Source organism: Pelodiscus sinensis, chromosome 29, assembly GCF_049634645.1.
Source record: "Pelodiscus sinensis isolate JC-2024 chromosome 29, ASM4963464v1, whole genome shotgun sequence".
NCBI lineage: Eukaryota > Metazoa > Chordata > Testudines > Trionychidae > Pelodiscus > Pelodiscus sinensis.
The window spans coordinates 9,975,543-9,991,817 of NC_134739.1; the positions used below are offsets into that span (position 1 = coordinate 9,975,543).

The 16,275-nt window shown below is 62.7% G+C and overlaps 1 protein-coding gene across 3 annotated transcripts in view; it reads left to right on the forward strand.

Annotated features, from left to right (window-relative positions):
• Positions 1 to 13,777, forward strand: part of JUP (junction plakoglobin) — a 57,476-nt gene extending 43,699 nt beyond the window's left edge. For all 3 annotated transcript variants that reach the window (XM_075911529.1, XM_075911531.1, XM_075911530.1), the window contains exons 5-15: positions 168 to 369; positions 1,941 to 2,085; positions 2,911 to 3,014; positions 7,604 to 7,942; positions 8,417 to 8,572; positions 8,953 to 9,072; positions 9,279 to 9,429; positions 10,620 to 10,741; positions 11,384 to 11,423; positions 11,960 to 12,120; positions 12,882 to 13,777. In XM_075911529.1, the coding sequence (XP_075767644.1) occupies positions 168 to 369; positions 1,941 to 2,085; positions 2,911 to 3,014; positions 7,604 to 7,942; positions 8,417 to 8,572; positions 8,953 to 9,072; positions 9,279 to 9,429; positions 10,620 to 10,741; positions 11,384 to 11,423; positions 11,960 to 12,096 (1,516 nt within the window). In that variant the 3' untranslated portion in view covers positions 12,097 to 12,120; positions 12,882 to 13,777. The remainder of the gene's footprint in view (positions 1 to 167; positions 370 to 1,940; positions 2,086 to 2,910; positions 3,015 to 7,603; positions 7,943 to 8,416; positions 8,573 to 8,952; positions 9,073 to 9,278; positions 9,430 to 10,619; positions 10,742 to 11,383; positions 11,424 to 11,959; positions 12,121 to 12,881) is intronic.
• Positions 13,778 to 16,275: the final 2,498 nt, after the last annotated feature.

Genomic DNA, 16,275 nt, shown 5'->3' on the forward strand with positions numbered 1-16,275 from the left:
CCCTTCCCTGCAGGTGCCGTCTGCTGGAACCACCCGTCCCGGTAGCGCTCTGCAGCCTGCCCTCCCTGGCACTGGCATAAAGGTGCCCCCCGCTCCCCATAGCTGCCTTCAGGCCTCCCCTCTCCCCCTGCTGTGGCCTCCTTCCCCTCACACATTCTCCTCCGTAGCTCGCCGGTGGAGTCAGTCTTGTTCTACGCCATCACCACCCTGCACAACCTGCTGCTGTACCAGGAGGGCGCCAAGATGGCCGTGCGCCTGGCCGACGGCCTCCAGAAAATGGTTCCCCTGCTGAACAAGAACAACCCGAAATTCCTGGCCATCACCACAGACTGCCTGCAGCTCCTCGCCTACGGGAACCAGGAGAGCAAGGTGGGGCGGCTGGCTGCTCCGGCGCCTTCTGCCTCGCGTCACGTCCGTCCCAGGGCTGCCAGGGCCTGGGGTGGGGGTTGGGGTCCGTGGACGACCTGCTGTGTGTGGCCAGCTTGCCTGTCTGTTAGAACCTGGAAAGCCCGTGGGCTGAGGGGGAGAATGGAAGGTTGAAACAAGCCGCGTGCCCGTTAGCTTGGATACTTGGGCCGGCAACACTAAATGCCGCGGCGGCTCGGCTCAGCAGCTGCTTGGTCAGAACGAGCCCGAACCGCTCCGAGCTCAGCTCTCCTGGGCTCCTCTGAGCTGTCCGTCCCGCCTAGGCCTGTATTTATAGCCTTCAAGCAAGAGCCTCTTTCCCCTACTCCTCCACAACAGCCGCTGTGTGTAAACACTTCTAGCTGCCCGGAATAGCACAGAAACACAGACTTCGGTGCCAGCGTGTGTGGCGGAGACTGGCTACAGACGCCAGAGAAGTTCTGCTTGCGCGGACTAGCAGCAAACCCACGGGGCAGCTCGTCCGGCCGTGTCTACACTACACGCACTGCGGCAGCGTAGCCGTGGCTACACCGGAGTGAGGGGGGGGGGGTGTTAGGACAAACTACAGCACTCGGGGTGGGATTCCTCTTACCCCTGAGCGCTGTAGCTGAGTCTATGGGTGTGTGGAGCAGAGGGTGGGTCTCAAGCCTCCAACCCTGGATCTAGACCCAGGCCCAAGCCTCAGTCCCCTGAGGGCCGGGTGGCTGTTGGCGTTTGGGTGGGGAAGCTGCACTGAGTTTGCTGCGCACACAGTGGGTGTCTAGTCTCATGCCCTGTGAGTCTGAGTCAGGTTGAAGTTGCCCAGTGGACCTGCAGAGTCTCTGAGTGTCCTGGTATAACTGCCACTGGGCTTTTAGCTCCGAGGGTAGAGGCTCCTATACTCCGCTCCAGAGGTCCCAGGTTCAAATCTGCCCTGTGGTGGTTACACTGGTAGAGAAGCGTAGAAATATGGGGCTGGAAGGGACTATGGAGCCCCTATGGCTGGACCTAGTGGACCTAGACTGTCTCTGGCAGGTGTTTGTCCGGCCTGTTTTTAAAGCCTCCAGTGATGGCGATTCCACGGCCTCCGTGGAAGCTTGTCTGGCGGGTTAGAAACTCCTCCCTCATACTCACCCCACTGCGTTGCACCCTGGCCCCCTTCTGGCAGCAAAAATTGCTACATGAGCCCAGAATGGGGAGCAAAGCTCAAACCACTGAGCCCCGCTGTCCCGCGTGCGTCGGCGGGGAGGAAAACGGAAGCCCGGGGGGGTTCTGCTCTGGGCAGGCGGCATGTAACCTTGGTGGTGGGGTGAGGCCCGGCAGGCCTGTCTGGGCGACCCCCTTCGTAGAAACAGGCTGTGAGGCTCGTGGCCACCTGGTGTGCCCCCCCCCCCGCGGGCTCGTGTTGAGAGCCGAGCAGATATTCCTGCCAGTGCAGTCGTGACCCGCGCGGTGGCTTACGTGCGCCTGGTAGGGGCTAATCGGTGTTCTCTGGCAGCACCTAGCGTCCGCGGAGCCCCCCCTCCTGGCCACCCTAACGCCGCTTTCCCCTGCAGCTGATCATTCTGGCCAATGGGGGACCCCAGGCCCTGGTGCAGATCATGCGCAGCTACACCTACGAGAAGCTGCTCTGGACCACCAGCCGGGTGCTCAAGGTCCTGTCCGTGTGTCCCAGCAACAAGCCTGCCATCGTGGAGGCCGGTGAGTGAGCCATGCGGAGATGGGGGGTGGGTTGGGACTCAGCTGCTGGAGGGAGTGGGGCTGTGGCCCTTTCCAGGCACCGCGGGGACACTTGCTCTCTTCCAGAGGGCCCAGTAGGCCCCCGCGTGGAGGTTCCCAGCTCTCCTATCCCCTTCCGTTGCCGTGAGCTTAAAAAGCACCTTCCCCAGCTCTCCCCAACCGGCGCCTCACCTCCGCCACAGCCTGTCCCCCGCCACTCGGCTCCCCGTCGGCTCCTCCCCCTCACCCCATCCTGGCAGTGTCCCTCAGGGTTTCCAGAGGAGCATCTAGGCCTTTGTGGTCTAACACCACCCAGAGAGTCTCTCCTCTACCCCAGCCAGGCTGCGGCCCCGCTTGTCGCCAGGTCAAACGGCCCGTCGTGCCGCTTGCCGTTCCACGTCGGCGGCTCCCACGGCCCTTCGCCGGTTTGCAGGGAGCTGGTCTGGCAGAGGGGCGTTGGCGGGAGGCCGTAGTGACTGGTTCCCCAGGGAGCGGAGACGCTTCTGACGGGAGCCGGGCCTGATAGCGCCTTAACTTGAGCCGGGGGCCCTTCATGGAAGCAGCCAGTGCAGTAGGGAAGCCACCGGAATAGGTTCATCGCCGACGAGTCCCCTCGCAGCTGGGCCGTGACTTGGGCCGGGCCTCTGAGGGAGGGCCAGTGGGCAGACTTGCTCCCGACCCTGGCGGCCGGCTGTGCTGGATGGAGTCTGCCTCTGCGGTACAACGCTTGCCGAGAGCCCAAAGCCGGAGAGCTGATCCTGCGGGGACGGTGCTAATCACAGCCGGGCTTTGTGTTTCCTCCGTCAGGCGGGATGCAGGCGCTGGGGAAACATCTGACCAGCTCCAGCCCACGGCTCGTCCAGAACTGCCTGTGGACCTTGAGGAACCTCTCTGACGTGGCCACCAAGCAAGTGAGTGGGCGCCGGAATCCAGCCGTCGTAGCCAACGTATCTAGCACCAAATGTCTCCGCTGAGCTGCTCCCTCCGGGAGTGTAGAGCACAAATCCCCCGCCTGCCGCTCTGCGGAGCTACCTGCCCGTGGCCTGTTCTGCACCAAGCCCAGCAGCAGCAGGCCAGAGGGCCCTGCACGAGTGGGTTGCCGTGGCCCATGGTGGCCTCTCCATGGTGTCTCTGATTTCCAAGTCTAGTCCCCCGTGCGGGGGCAGGACCAAGTCACCTTAGACCCTCCCTGACGGGTTTGTCCAACCTGCTCTTCGACACCTCCAGGGACAGGGCACCTCCCAGGGAGCCGTGGCCCGGAGCTGAGCTCCCCTGCCAGCTCTTCCGAACGTCTAACCCATATCGCCAGCCGTGCCGGGCGAGCCTGTGACTTGTCCTGCCTTCAGTGGAGATCGAGGGCTGATCCCGGACCTCGTTGTACGAGGGATGTCAGTGTCGTCGATTAATCGATTAGCTGATAAGCAGAAGCTTACGGGTTAATGCTACAGACGACACGCATTCCCTTTCCCCTTCCCTTGCCAGTACATTTTTTAGCAGGCTGGCCAGCAGCCCAGCTCAGTCCTGGCTTGTGTCAGGTCTGGGACCTACCCCTGCTGCGGCTCTGTACTTAAAGTGTATTAGGAGCCAAGCGGGCAGGCAGCCCGGCTCAGTTCCGGCTCTCACCGGGTCCAGGAGCTCAGACCTACCCTGGACAGGGGCTGCTGCTACCTGTGTATCAGAGGCAGCAGCACAGGGTGACAGGGAGCTGGCTTTTAAACTGTCTCCCCTCACGGACCAGCTCCTGCCTGGCACCCCGCGTTGCTGCCTCTGATACAGAGGCAGCAGCACAGAGTGGCAGGGTGCTCCTTGGGGTGGGCCAGAGTGCGCCGTCAGCCGGCCCCACCCTGGGGGACTATTGAATAGTCGAGTAACTGATAAGAATTCATGAGGTTAATCGACTATTCAATTAGCCGATATTTAACACGCCTGCTTTGTACCAGCCCTTCACGTGTTCGAAGGCTGGTTCCACCCCCCATCGCACCCCCCTCCCCGGCTTTTGCCCGGGTTTCTTACCTTTTCCTCGCAGGCCAGGTTTTCTAGCCCTTCGCTCAGTTCTGTTCTTTTCTGGCTCTCTCCAGCTTGTCCGCATCTTGCCTAAAGTGCGGTGCCTGGAGCTAGACACAGCTGAGCCCCTAGCCAGGCAGGGTAAAGCGAGACACTTGCCTCCTGTGTCTTACGTGTGACACGCCTCTTCATACACCCTGGAACGGGTTCAGCCGTGCCTGCAGCTGCATCGCATTGTTGACTCGGATGCAGTGTGTGATTCGCTAGAACCCCCAGGTCCTTTTCAGCAGTGATATCAACACCAGCTTCCTCAGCTGAAGGCAGGGAGGTGGGGTAGGTCCATAATAACGCCAAGCGGGTTATTTCCCCAGCTGGGCATTTGAATGGTTTCCTTGCCAACTGACGTACTTTGCATTTGTCTGCGCTGAATTTTATCTTCCTGGTTTCAGACCAATTCTCTAGTTTGTTCTGAATGTTAATCTCCTCCGAGGCACTTGCAGCTCCTCCCAGCTTGGTGTCCTCTGCAGACCCCACCGAGTCCGATCTGTCCAACAGCCGGGCTCCTCAGGTCCTTAGTTTGCTTATGGGAACCTCATGTGGGACTGTCAAAAGCCTTGTGAAAGTCAAGGTCCATTGTGTCGACTGCTTCCCCCCCCCCCCCCCACTGGGCCACTTACCCTGGCTTCCCTATTGCACGGTGTCCGGGTGCTGTTCGCGTGGGGATGGCAGGTTTCGTGCTCTCCCTGCGTGTTTGCCTGACTCGCACTCCATCTCCAGGACCCAGCGGGGAGAAGGAGCCGTTCATGGCGAACCCTTCTCCCTCCTGCAAGCCTGTGAGGACGTGCGCCTGTGCGCAGCCAGCCCGGGCGCTGCGCCCACAGGGGTGGGGCTAGGAGCCTGGGCGAGGCAGCTCTGTGTCAGCACCCATGGGACGGCGTCTCCGGGGTCCCTCTGCTGCAGAACCCTGGACGGGGGCTGTCAGAACGGGCCTGCCAGCAAGGAAGCCGCTGGACGGGGCTGAGTCTGGGCTAGGAAGGGAACAGAAGCGGCGGACACCCCTGGCGGCTCCCCAGGCCGCTTGCTTTGACGTCTGGGGTTCCACTGACAGGGACGTGCCCCCCTTTCTCCCGCCTTCCCACTGCTTCCCGGTGCATCCCGCGCCTCGCCCCTGGGCCGCCCCACCGCGTGAATTAAGATCTGATGCAGCACGGAAAGTATTTGGGAGCGTTTGGGGAGGCACGTGGCTCCGTCTCCAGTGAGATTAACAGATGCAGCGCTTGGTCAGCGCAAAGCAGGGGAATGCGGCTTTGTCTTCTGACTTAACTCCTTCACGGCCTCGGTCTAGCCCAGCCCACGGACAACCCCCCGTCCCCCACTGGCCTTGTGGCTATTCTTAAATCCCTCGGTCCTGCCGTTCGGGGGCCCCCCCCCCGCCGTGCGCCTGCTGGCTTCCCACGCTGCTCCGGACAGCTGGGGATCGGATCACTTGCCGTGCTTCCGGCAGGGAAACCTGGCGAAGACCCTGAGCCCCGCAGTAGAGCTGCATGTGTCTGGTGCATCCGTCGCTCCCGCTGGCTGGACAGTGCCGGGAGCGAGCTGTGGTCACGCCCGCCTGGAGGCCTGGGGCGCTTGTTCTCGGAGCACCTCGTGGTGAGCGGGACTCGTGCGGCTTTGGGGCGCCCTGCTGGAGACGGCAGAACCGCGCTGGGCCTTTGGCACAGGGCGGGGCTGCTGCGTCTCCTCAGGCCTGCGGGAGTCTGCCGAGGCGCAGGCAAGCCGCAGTCCTGGGGGTCTGGGAAAGGACAGCGCCTGGGCGGTCCCTTGTAATCCTGACTCTAAGGCGGGGGTGGGGAACCTACGGCCCAGGGGCTGGATTCGGCCCCAGGCTTGTCGGGACCTGGCCCCTAAGGCTCAGGATGCCCTACTCAGCATTGGGGAGCTGAGATAGTACTCCAGTCCTGTGGCCCCCGCCCACCCAGACTCCTCACCTCTATTCTGCTCTTGCACCCTACTTCCTCCCCAGCCCTGCCACCCCCAAACCACTTCTGCACCCCCTCCGGCTGCTTCCCAGCAGCCCCCTCCCACACATGGAACACCTCGTTTTTACGCCCCCCCCCCCCCCAACTCTGGTGTGTGAGGGGAATGTGCAGAGGGTTTTTCTGCATCTCGGTTCGTTTTTTTCTCCCCCCAACTGATTTTTCTGTGGCCCCCCGGCCTCAAAAAGTTTCCTCAGTCCTGCTCTAAGGCATTAAATAGTCAACCCTGCAGCGGCACCAGATAAAACCCCAGGGGATGAGGGAAAGCAGAGAAGGAAGGGTTAGCTTTGCGGCCCCCTGGTTCGCCCAAGTAAGGGCCCTCCAAGAAACATTCCCACCTGCCAAGGTGCCGCTGGCTGCCTGACGTTCCAGCCGACCTTGGCCTGGGTTCCAGGGGTGCTGTGCCCTGCATAGATCTCATCTCCCTGGTGGGAGGGTGGGGTGAACATGCTGGGTTAGTGCGAGTGGCGCCCAGAGGGAGCGTTCACAATCGCTTCGTCGGCACAACGCGCTGCGTTGTCTTTACCAGAGCAGTTACCTTCTCCTTCGAAGTGGTCTCTGGGGGTGCGCAATTGGGGGGCTGAATCAGCGTTCCCTGTAAGCTGAGCACTTGGGCAGCCACCCAGGAGATACTCAAATGCTGTCCAGCTGATCGGCAGAGCGCTGGCAGCAAGTGTCTGTTGGTGGTGCACATCCACACATGCCTTGGTGCACCAAACAAAATTAATTCCGCACGTGGGTGGAAAAAATTAGAGTGCACTTTAGTCTGACCTGTGTGGGGGCAGACGCTGGAGCTCGTAGGACCCTTTGGTCGTCTCCTGCGAATCTGGCCAGCTGGGATCAGCTCCTCCCAGGCTGAGCCCCGCCGGCCCGCTGGCGAATCGGCTGCGTGTTGGCACTCGCTAGCTTCACGTGGCTTTGCAGCTTTCCTTACAGCCCCTCTCCCAGTCTGGCCAGGAGCCCTGCCGCCAGCACTGCCACCTCCCTGAAACCGGTTCTCCTGGCTCCGGCCTAGCTAAGCGTTCTCATGACGCGTAGCGATGGGATCTCCAGCGCGCCGGGCTGGCGTCTCCCCGGGGCGTGGGCCGGGAGTTGGCTCGCGAGCTCCTGTGCAGCAGGTGTGGTGAACCTGGGGGCACAGGGACTCCCGTAGCCCCACCGCCAGTCCCAGCAGGGGGCCCCTCCCAGCTCCCCGGGGACCTGGGGCCCTCTAGGGCAGGGAGGTGGTTTTGGAGGTGTTGGCACAGGATGCAGTTGAGCCTCCATTGCTGTGCGATGGCTCCTCTCTGACCCGCCCGGCCGCTCTGGCAGGAGGGGGCAGAGTTTGGGGACAGGGTATGGGGCTGCCGCAGAGCTGTGCCCCCCACTCGGAAGAGACGGGCCGGTCTGTGCCGCAGTGAGAGGTCCCCAGGGGCAGAGGATGGGGGGTGACGTCTTGTCCCTTCTGTGCTCGTGTCCAGGAGGGCCTGGACGGCGTCCTCAAGATCCTGGTCAACCAGCTGAGTTCGGATGACGTCAACGTGCTGACCTGCGCCACCGGCACCCTCTCCAACCTGACCTGCAACAACAGCAAAAACAAGACCCTGGTCACGCAGTCCAACGGGGTGGAAGCCCTGATCCACACCATCCTGCGGGCGGGCGACAAGGAGGACATCACCGAGCCGGCCGTCTGCGCCCTGCGGCACCTCACCAGCCGGCACCCAGAGGCCGAGATGGCCCAGAACTCGGTGCGGCTCAACTACGGCATCCCGGCCATCGTCAAACTCCTCAACCAGCCCAACCAGTGGCCGCTGGTCAAGGTAAAATGGCAGGCGGGGCTGTGGGGTGCCCGCAGGAGTGGGGGGCACGTGCCCAGAAAGCCCCATGCGTTCCTGGTACGGGGAGGGGGGGGAGAGCAGGCTGGTTTGAGCTCCCTGCGGCGCCGCTGGGGCTGGTCTCCATTGGCCCTGCTCCCAGGTAGGTAGGTGGATTCCTTTCTGGAAATGCTGCAGGCTGCAAAGCCACCACCTGCTGTGAGGGGGCGGCCTGGAGGAAGGGGGCTGCTGGCCGGAGATGCCAGCAGGGAGCAGCTGGTGCTGGTGAGGAGCACGCTGGGGTGGCTGGTTCTGAAAGGCACGGAGCCCAGCCGGCCCTGCAGCCAGACACAGGAGGTCGAATGTGAACACCTCCTCCCCCACCCCGGCACATTAAATTCCTCCCCCTGCGGGCGGGTTCTGAGCTGCCTCCTCCGCCAGTGCCCGCTGCCACGGCCTCTTCCCCCTCCTCTCTTCTAGGCCACCATAGGTCTGATCCGCAACCTGGCCCTGTGCCCGGCCAACCACGCCCCGCTGCAGGAGGCTGCCGTGATCCCACGCCTGGTCCAGCTACTGGTGAAGGCTCACCAGGACGCCCAGCGCCACGTGGCAGCCGGCACGCAGCAGCCGTACACGGTGGGTACGAGGCCGGAGGGCCCATGGGGAGCGCCGGCCGGGTGGGGCCAGTTGGCTTCTGGAAAATGAAGCTTTCCCAGGGTCCGGACGCCTGCCGGGCTGTGGTCCTGGACGGTCCCGAGGGCGACTCCAGAACCCGTCCCTGCCCCTCCCTGCTCCTGAGACCTGATCTCTCTCCCTCCCTCCCCCACCCCTCTGTGTGCATATCGCCCCCTGCTGGGTGATCCCCTGAGGACCTGTCAGCTGTGGCCAGCCCTATTAGCCCGGCAGGGTGGGGATGGGGATCTGGGTGCACGTGTCTCCCCCCCCCCGGATGCATGGCGCCCGTCCCAGGGCGCTGCGCGTGCCGCGCCCGATGCTGATGGCGGCTGCCTTTGCAGGATGGTGTGAAGATGGAGGAGATCGTGGAGGGCTGCACGGGAGCCCTGCACATCCTGGCCCGGGACCCCATGAACCGCATGGAGATCTTCCGACTCAACACCATTCCTCTCTTCGTGCAGGTGGGGTTGGGCTGCAGTGCGGGGGGGGGGGGAGAGGGACTCCGGGGTGGCTGGCCCGGGGGAGCCGGCCACGGGCAGGTGGCCCTGGGCGCCTGATAGGCCCTGCGGGGATTGTCGGCCGCTCCTGGGGCAGCAGCCAGAGAAGCTGAAGCTCCCGCCGCCACCTCACGCTGCTGTTCCCCCCTCCTCCCCCCCGCCCCCGACAGCTCCTCTACTCCCCGGTGGAGAACATCCAGCGGGTGGCTGCCGGGGTGCTGTGCGAACTGGCGCAGGACAAGGAAGCGGCTGACGCCATCGATGCCGAGGGGGCCTCTGCGCCGCTGATGGAGCTGCTGCATTCCCGCAACGAAGGCACAGGTGAGCCGCTCGGTGCCTTGGCCGTGCCGGCTTCTAGGCCGCGCTCGTTCGGCCTCCCCGGTCCTGCGGCACTGACACCCCCGGGGCGGCTCCGGCTGGAGAGAGGGTGCTGGTGCAGGCCATCTTCGGAGCCAGCGTGCACGGCCAGGATGCCCTCGCTGGCTGGTGGGGTCCGTCTGTGCTGCCCCTCCGGTGCCACCGTCAGGACGCCCTCGCCGGCTGATGGGGTCTGTCTGTGCTGCCCCTCTGGTGCCACCGTCAGGACGCCCTTGCCGGCTGGTGGGGTCTGTCTGTGCTGCCCCTCTGGTGCCACCGTCAGGACGCCCTTGCCGGCTGGTGGGGTCTGTCTGTGCTGCCCCTCTGGTGCCACCGTCAGGACGCCCTCGCCGGCTGGTGGGGTCCGTCTGAGCTGCCCCTCTGGTGCCACCGTCAGGACGCCCTCGCCGGCTGGTGGGGTCCGTCTGTGCTGCCCCTCTGGTGCCACCGTCAGGACGCCCTCGCCGGCTGGTGGGGTCCGTCTGTGCTGCCCCTCTGGTGCCACCGTCAGGACGCCCTCGCCGGCTGGTGGGGTCCGTCTGAGCTGCCCCTCTGGTGCCACCGTCAGGACGCCCTCGCCGGCTGGTGGGGTCTGTCTGTGCTGCCCCTCTGGTGCCACCGTCAGGACGCCCTCGCCGGCTGGTGGGGTCTGTCTGTGCTGCCCCTCTGGTGCCACCGTCAGGACGCCCTCGCCGGCTGGTGGGGTCCGTCTGAGCTGCCCCTCTGGTGCCACCGTCAGGACGCCCTCGCCGGCTGGTGGGGTCCGTCTGAGCTGCCCCTCTGGTGCCACCGTCAGGACGCCCTTGCCGGCTGGTGGGGTCTGTCTGTGCTGCCCCTCTCTGCCCCCTTTGCCATGCACAGGGCTGCTAGGCCAGTAAAACTCTTCAGAAAGTGCCTCCCCTCCACTGCCTCTCGCACTTGGCTCCAGCGTTCGAGGGGCGGGGGGCGCGCAGCGGGAGGGCGACGGCCCACAGGCCTGCCTGTGTGAAACGATGCCCGGGCACCAAGGAAGCCGGGGCTTGGCAGCTCTCGGGAAGGCACCGTGACAACCCTGCGGAGTGGGGGAGCGGGAATCGCTGGCCGTCTGCCCCGCGCAGCGCGGCTCCCTCTGCCCCGCGCTGGCGTGTAGAGCTTTCCTCTTCCCACGTCTCCAGCCACCTACGCGGCAGCCGTGCTCTTCCGCATCTCCGAGGACAAGAACCCCGACTACCGGAAACGCGTCTCTGTGGAGCTCACCAACTCGCTCTTCAAGCATGACCCCGCCGCCTGGGAAGCCGTAAGTGCCTGTCGGGGGGGAAGGGGGGACCCCGGTTAGGGTCAGCGCATGGCTCTTCCTAGGGACACAGGAGCTCCCCCGGAGCTGAGATGGTTCTCCCGCCGCCTGCCCGCCAGGGGGGTTTGCACCCAGGGCGTCTGGGAGGCCACGGGGCTGTGCACCACCTCAGGGGGTTCTGGAGGCCCCGGGGTGAAAGGCATCTGGAGGGGGAAGAACTTGAGCCTTGAGTGCGTGGCCCTCGGTGGGGGCTGGAGGGAAGGGGTTAGTTGAGAGGTCCGAGCTCCATTGAGAAGCTGGTCCGACGTGCCCGGGGGCCGGTGGATAAGGAGGGCACAGTGGCTCCATGTCACTGGAGGCGTCTTAAGCCTGGGCCCAAGGGACCTGCTGGGGCTGCCATCAGCCCGTGCAGCATTTCCCAGCACCGTGGGGCCCCCAGGAGCTGTGGCCCAGCCCATCAAATGGCTCAGCCCTGTCACCACCTCAGGAGCCGGCTCTGGGCCGGACATGGGGCAGGTGGGGGAGGGAATTGGCTGCCCTGGCCGTGTGACCCCCCTCCCAGAAGCCATTGCTGCCAGGGGTCCTGTGCAGGGGTCCTGCTCCTGTGCGCCCTCGAGTGACCCGTGCGCTTTTCCTTCTCCCTAGGCGCAGAGCATGATCCCCATCAACGAGCCCTACCCGGAGGGTAAGTGCTGAAAGCGCCCAGCCCGGCAGGGCCGGTGTCCTGGGGCCCCGGCGGGCCCTTTGCCAGAAGCCCCCCTCAGGTGGCTGTAGCCACCTGCCCCCGCTCCTCAGCATCACCTCGCGTGGGCGGGCAGCGGAATTGCGAGGGCTCTGAGCGTCTGCCTGGCCGGCTCCTAACGCCGGGCCCAGGGAACTGAACGCCGGGCCCCAGCACCGGCAGGGTGGCCTTGCCATGCGCCCTGCGTTGAGCCGGATTTCTCTGCCCCCTTGGGACCACGTGTGGCCGGGAGCCTGGCTGTGACTTTTGTTCCTCCTGCCTCGGGGCATGAGCCAGTGTCAGAGAAACTTTCTGCCCCTTGTGGGGTCTCTGCAGGGTGTGGGGCTGGCTGGCTGGACCCCAGCCCTGATGCATTCGGTGCCCGGGAGGGTGGCTACGATGCTTGCCTGGGAGCAGGAAGCCCCCCCCCCTCCCCTCACTCCCAGCGAGCTCCGTGGCTGGGGTGCGGGCTGACGGCTGCTCTCTCCCCTGGTGGCTAGATCTGGATGCTGGCTATCGTATGTATTCGGGCGACGTTCCCCTGGACCATATGGACATGGACATGGACGGAGACTACCCCATGGATGCCTACAGTGACGGTGTCCGAGCGACCTACGGCGACCACATGCTGGCCTAACCCGCCCCCCAGGCACTGCACGAGGTAGGGGGACGTGGCTGCCTCGGCCTGCTCCTGCCTGAGTGCTGTGGGGCAGGGCGGTGGACAGCTTTGGGCCTGCCACGCTGTCCGTGAGCGCATCCTCCCCCTCCCTCCACCTCTGGGCATCGGTCTAGGGCCCTAGGCACGAGGCCAGGAACTAGGTGGGTCAGGAAGGGGGCTGGGCGGGTCAGCAGATGCCAAGTGGAGAGCGCAAGGCCGAGGAGGTAGCTGAGCCAGGGATGGGACGCCCCCCGGACATGGGGCAGCCGCAGGATCCAATGACGGGGCAGCTTGGCTGAGCCGCAGTGCACTCGCCAGTGGCTGGCCGGGTGGAAGGCCCCACTGGGGTGCGTGACTGTGGCCGTCCTGCCCACCAGCATTCCTGGCTGCCTGGGGACAATCCGCCCCAGGCACTCGCATGGTACCAAGGACCTAAACCAAGAGCTGTGCGCTCCCCAAGGTGGGGGCATAGCCCCGTGAGTTCGCTTCCTCTCCTCTGTGGTCACAAGGGAACAGCGGCGTGGGAGCCATGAGACAGCAGCCTGCTCTGCCGCAAGACGAGGGGTGGGGGCAGTGGGGAGCAGGTCGGTGGCTGAACTAGACTAGCCCAGGACTGTCCCTTCAATGCACCTTCTGCCTCCGCCGAGCTAGCCCCAAAGAACCTGGCGTTTCCCAAGCCCTCGAAACAAGCCCCACCCTGATCGACCTTGTCACCAAGGGGCCCCGTGGTACGCCGCGGTCTGACGCCGTCCTCCCTTCCGCAGGTGTGTTCTCCAGCCAGCAGAGGATGGCTCCAAGGCTGAACGCGGGCGAGAGGGACTTGGGAGACAGAAGTGCCTGAGACGACAAACTTTTCCATTCCCACCAGAGGCTTTATTTTTAGATGTTTTATTTTTATTTCTCTCTTGCTGGGGGTCTGCGAGAAAGGCCCTTTCTTCCCGAGATTGCTTCAAACGCCCTCCAGCCAAGCCAAAATCCTGTTTCCGAAGCTTTAAAACACGCAGACCCCCACCCCCTCGCGTCATTCTCCAACTCGGTTGGCGTACCAGTAACCGCCTTTTCTATAAATATATATTTCTTTTATTTTTTAATACGGTGCAAATGGCTTTTGCTGTCTGATCTTACGTTCAAGCTTTTTAACTTCCCACTTCCTGTTCTGTGTTTAGTGTTCCGAAAAGAATAATACTCTTCACACTTTCCAATGAGCTTTTTTGCTTTCTCCGGACTTTTAAATTAAAACTAGCGAATCCAGTGAGTTTGCAGAAAACAAAGGGTGCTGTGTTTCTCCTTGGATCTTTGTCCTAACCCAAAGGCCGTGACAATAGCTTTATTCTTTCCCATCAAACGGGTGAGCAGAATTTCAGTGAACTGTCCTTCCGATAGAGGAGTGACTCTAACCACTAGGAACTGTCCTTGTATTGATCCGACTGTTGCACAATTTATCCGGTCTCCTTTCTGGTGAGTGGCGTGCTTCCCTCCCCCCTTCTCTTCATGCATTTTTAAAGCGGCTCTAGAGCCGATGGCTTACTGCTTCCGTCGGGAAGGTATGGATCTTCTTGGAATGTGGTTCAGGAACTGAAGATTTTATTATTTCTGTGAGGGTTTTTTTTTTTTTTTTTTTGTATAGACCAAAGCAAAGAATAAAACACCCCTAACCCTGTGCTGCAGTGAGCTGGTTCTGTTGCGTTGGCGCCTTGGGTATTGGTTTGGAAAGGAGGGTGCTGGGGGAGGTTTGAACTAAAGCTTCACACGGGGAGCGGAGAAGAGTCTGTACCCTTGGTGGTGCGTGTGGCATAAGAACATAAGAACGGCCGTACTGGGTCAGACCAAAGGTCCATCTAGCCCAGTAGCCTGTCTGCCGACAGTGGCCAGCACCAGGTGCCCCAGAGGGGTGGACCGAAGACAACGATCAAGCGATTTGCCTCGTGCCATCCATCTCCAGCCTCTGACAAACAGAGGCCAGGGACACCATTTCTATCCCCTGGCTTATAGCCTTTTATGGACCTAACCTCCATGAAATTATCTAGCTTCTCTTTAAACTCTGTTCTAGTCCTAGCCTTCACAGCCTCCTCTGGCAAGGAGTTCCGCAGGTTGACTACACGTTGTGTGAAGAACTTTTGTATTAGTTTTAAACCTGCTACCCACTAATTTCATTTGGTGTCCTAGTTCTTCTATTATGGGAACTAATAAATAACTTTTCTTTATGCACCCTCTCCACACCACTGCTGATTTTATAGACCTCTATCATATCTCCCCCCCCCCCCCCCCAGTCTCCTCTTCTCTAAACTGAAAAGTCCCAGTCGCTTCAGCCTCTCTTCATATGGGACTCGTTCCAAACCCCTAATCATTTTAGTTGCCCTTTTCTGAACCCTTTCCAAAGCCAAAATGTTTCCAGGCTGCAATGCTGCATAGTTGCTTGGCCCGTGCTGCCTCTCTCCCTGTAATTCTCTGCTCCATCATTAGCCCGCTGACTGTCACACGCGCCTCTTCCGCTTATTAGGAAGTGAGGAGATAGAAGTCCCTTAATTAAGATGCTTGTTCATTAGGCAGCATTGGCGGCATCTCATCCCCGTGGCCTCGCGGCCCGTGTGACCAGTGCTGGGAGTGGATAACGTGCTTGTTTCCAGCGCCTGCTTCCTCGATCGATAGGAGGGAAGCGGGCCGGAGCTGCAGGAACCGGCGTTGAGAAGCGCGCGGCCGTGGTCCGGGGGGCAGGCGGCGAGAGGAAACGCTCCCAGCTGACACGCTGCCAGGGCGAAGGTGCTGCTCGGGGGCTCGGCAGAACCGTGCCGGGGGACTGAAATGAGCAACAGGCAGAGTGACAAATGGAGCAGCGCCCTGGCCGCTCGCCGACTGTGAACGTCGTTAGCTGGATGGCAGGGAGTTGGCACCAGCTGGTGCTGGGATTAGGCGCGAGAGAGCCAAGTGCCCAGATGCAGGAGGGGGGGTTCCCTTTCCAGCTCCCCGTTTGGGAGTGATCCTCAGGGACGTGGGCAGCTGGACGTCCAGCAAGTCCAAGCATTGGTTGCTATAGTTGGGTCGGTTGGCAGGGGGCTGGACCCGATGACTCCAGAGGTCTCTTCCCACCCTGGGATTCTATGCTTGGCCCCTCCCGCCCTGCTCATGGTGGAGGTTTCACAGCCACGTTTCCTCTTGCGATGCTGTCGTGGACTCTCCATCCCACGGCTCCTGCGCGAGTCTCCCCCCTCTGGCCATGGGAAAAACCCATCCGGGCCCAAGGGCAGGGAGTGGGCCATGGCTCTAGGCACGGCTGGGATCCATGCCCTCTTCCGGGGCACTTCGCCATTGCCTCCCAAGCCAGCGGAGAAGCTGGAGAGACAGGGGGCTGCCCAGTCCAGAGACAGGCCTGCCACGGGGGGGGGGGAGCAGCAAGGCCCAGTGATTCAAAAGGGCCTGGGGCTCCCATTCACTGCTACTGTGACCGTGGGGACAGCTGGAGTCTCGCATGGTGCACTCATGGCAGTGTGGGGCCAGCCGGAGGAGGGGCTGGTGTGGGGCCCTGGCTGGGGGAGGGTAGCCCCATCCCCAGCCTTTCCAGAGGCATGGAAGCACCACCACCCGGCGCGCCCCCCCCCCCCCCGTCTTGCCCAGTATCAACCCCACTGCCCAGAGGACCTGGGGTCTGGAATCCTTGAAAAGCAGCGGGCCGTGCCCCCCCCCCCTGCCCAGCATCTGCTGGCTGCACATTTTAAACTCCCCTCCTGTTGCTGAGCTGGGGCTCTCTCTCCACGGGGAGTTCCCTGCCTCTATGGGGTGGGGGAGGGTGGGAGTGGCCCTGGGCAGCTTCCCCCTCCACCCTGCCCTGATCCAGGGGGCTGGCGGGGTGAGAAGAGGTGGCGGTCAGGGTGTATTTGAGCAGCGAGCACAGCTCGTGATCCCTGCCTCACTCCTCCTGCTGCACGGCTGTGGGCGAGGGCTGCCAGGCTCTGCCCCTGCCCGTTGTCTGGGTGAAATCTCTTGCCAGGTTGGCATAAGCCACCCCAGGGCAGACCTGTCCCCAGCTGTTGTGCTCTGGCGGGGTGTCGTGTGGTTCGATTTATTTTAGATCCAAGGGAAACCAGGACACTGCAGAGCTACTTCACCACTTTCATAGTGATTGCAAACTTTAAGCAGTTAATACAGTTGTTTAAGTTTTAC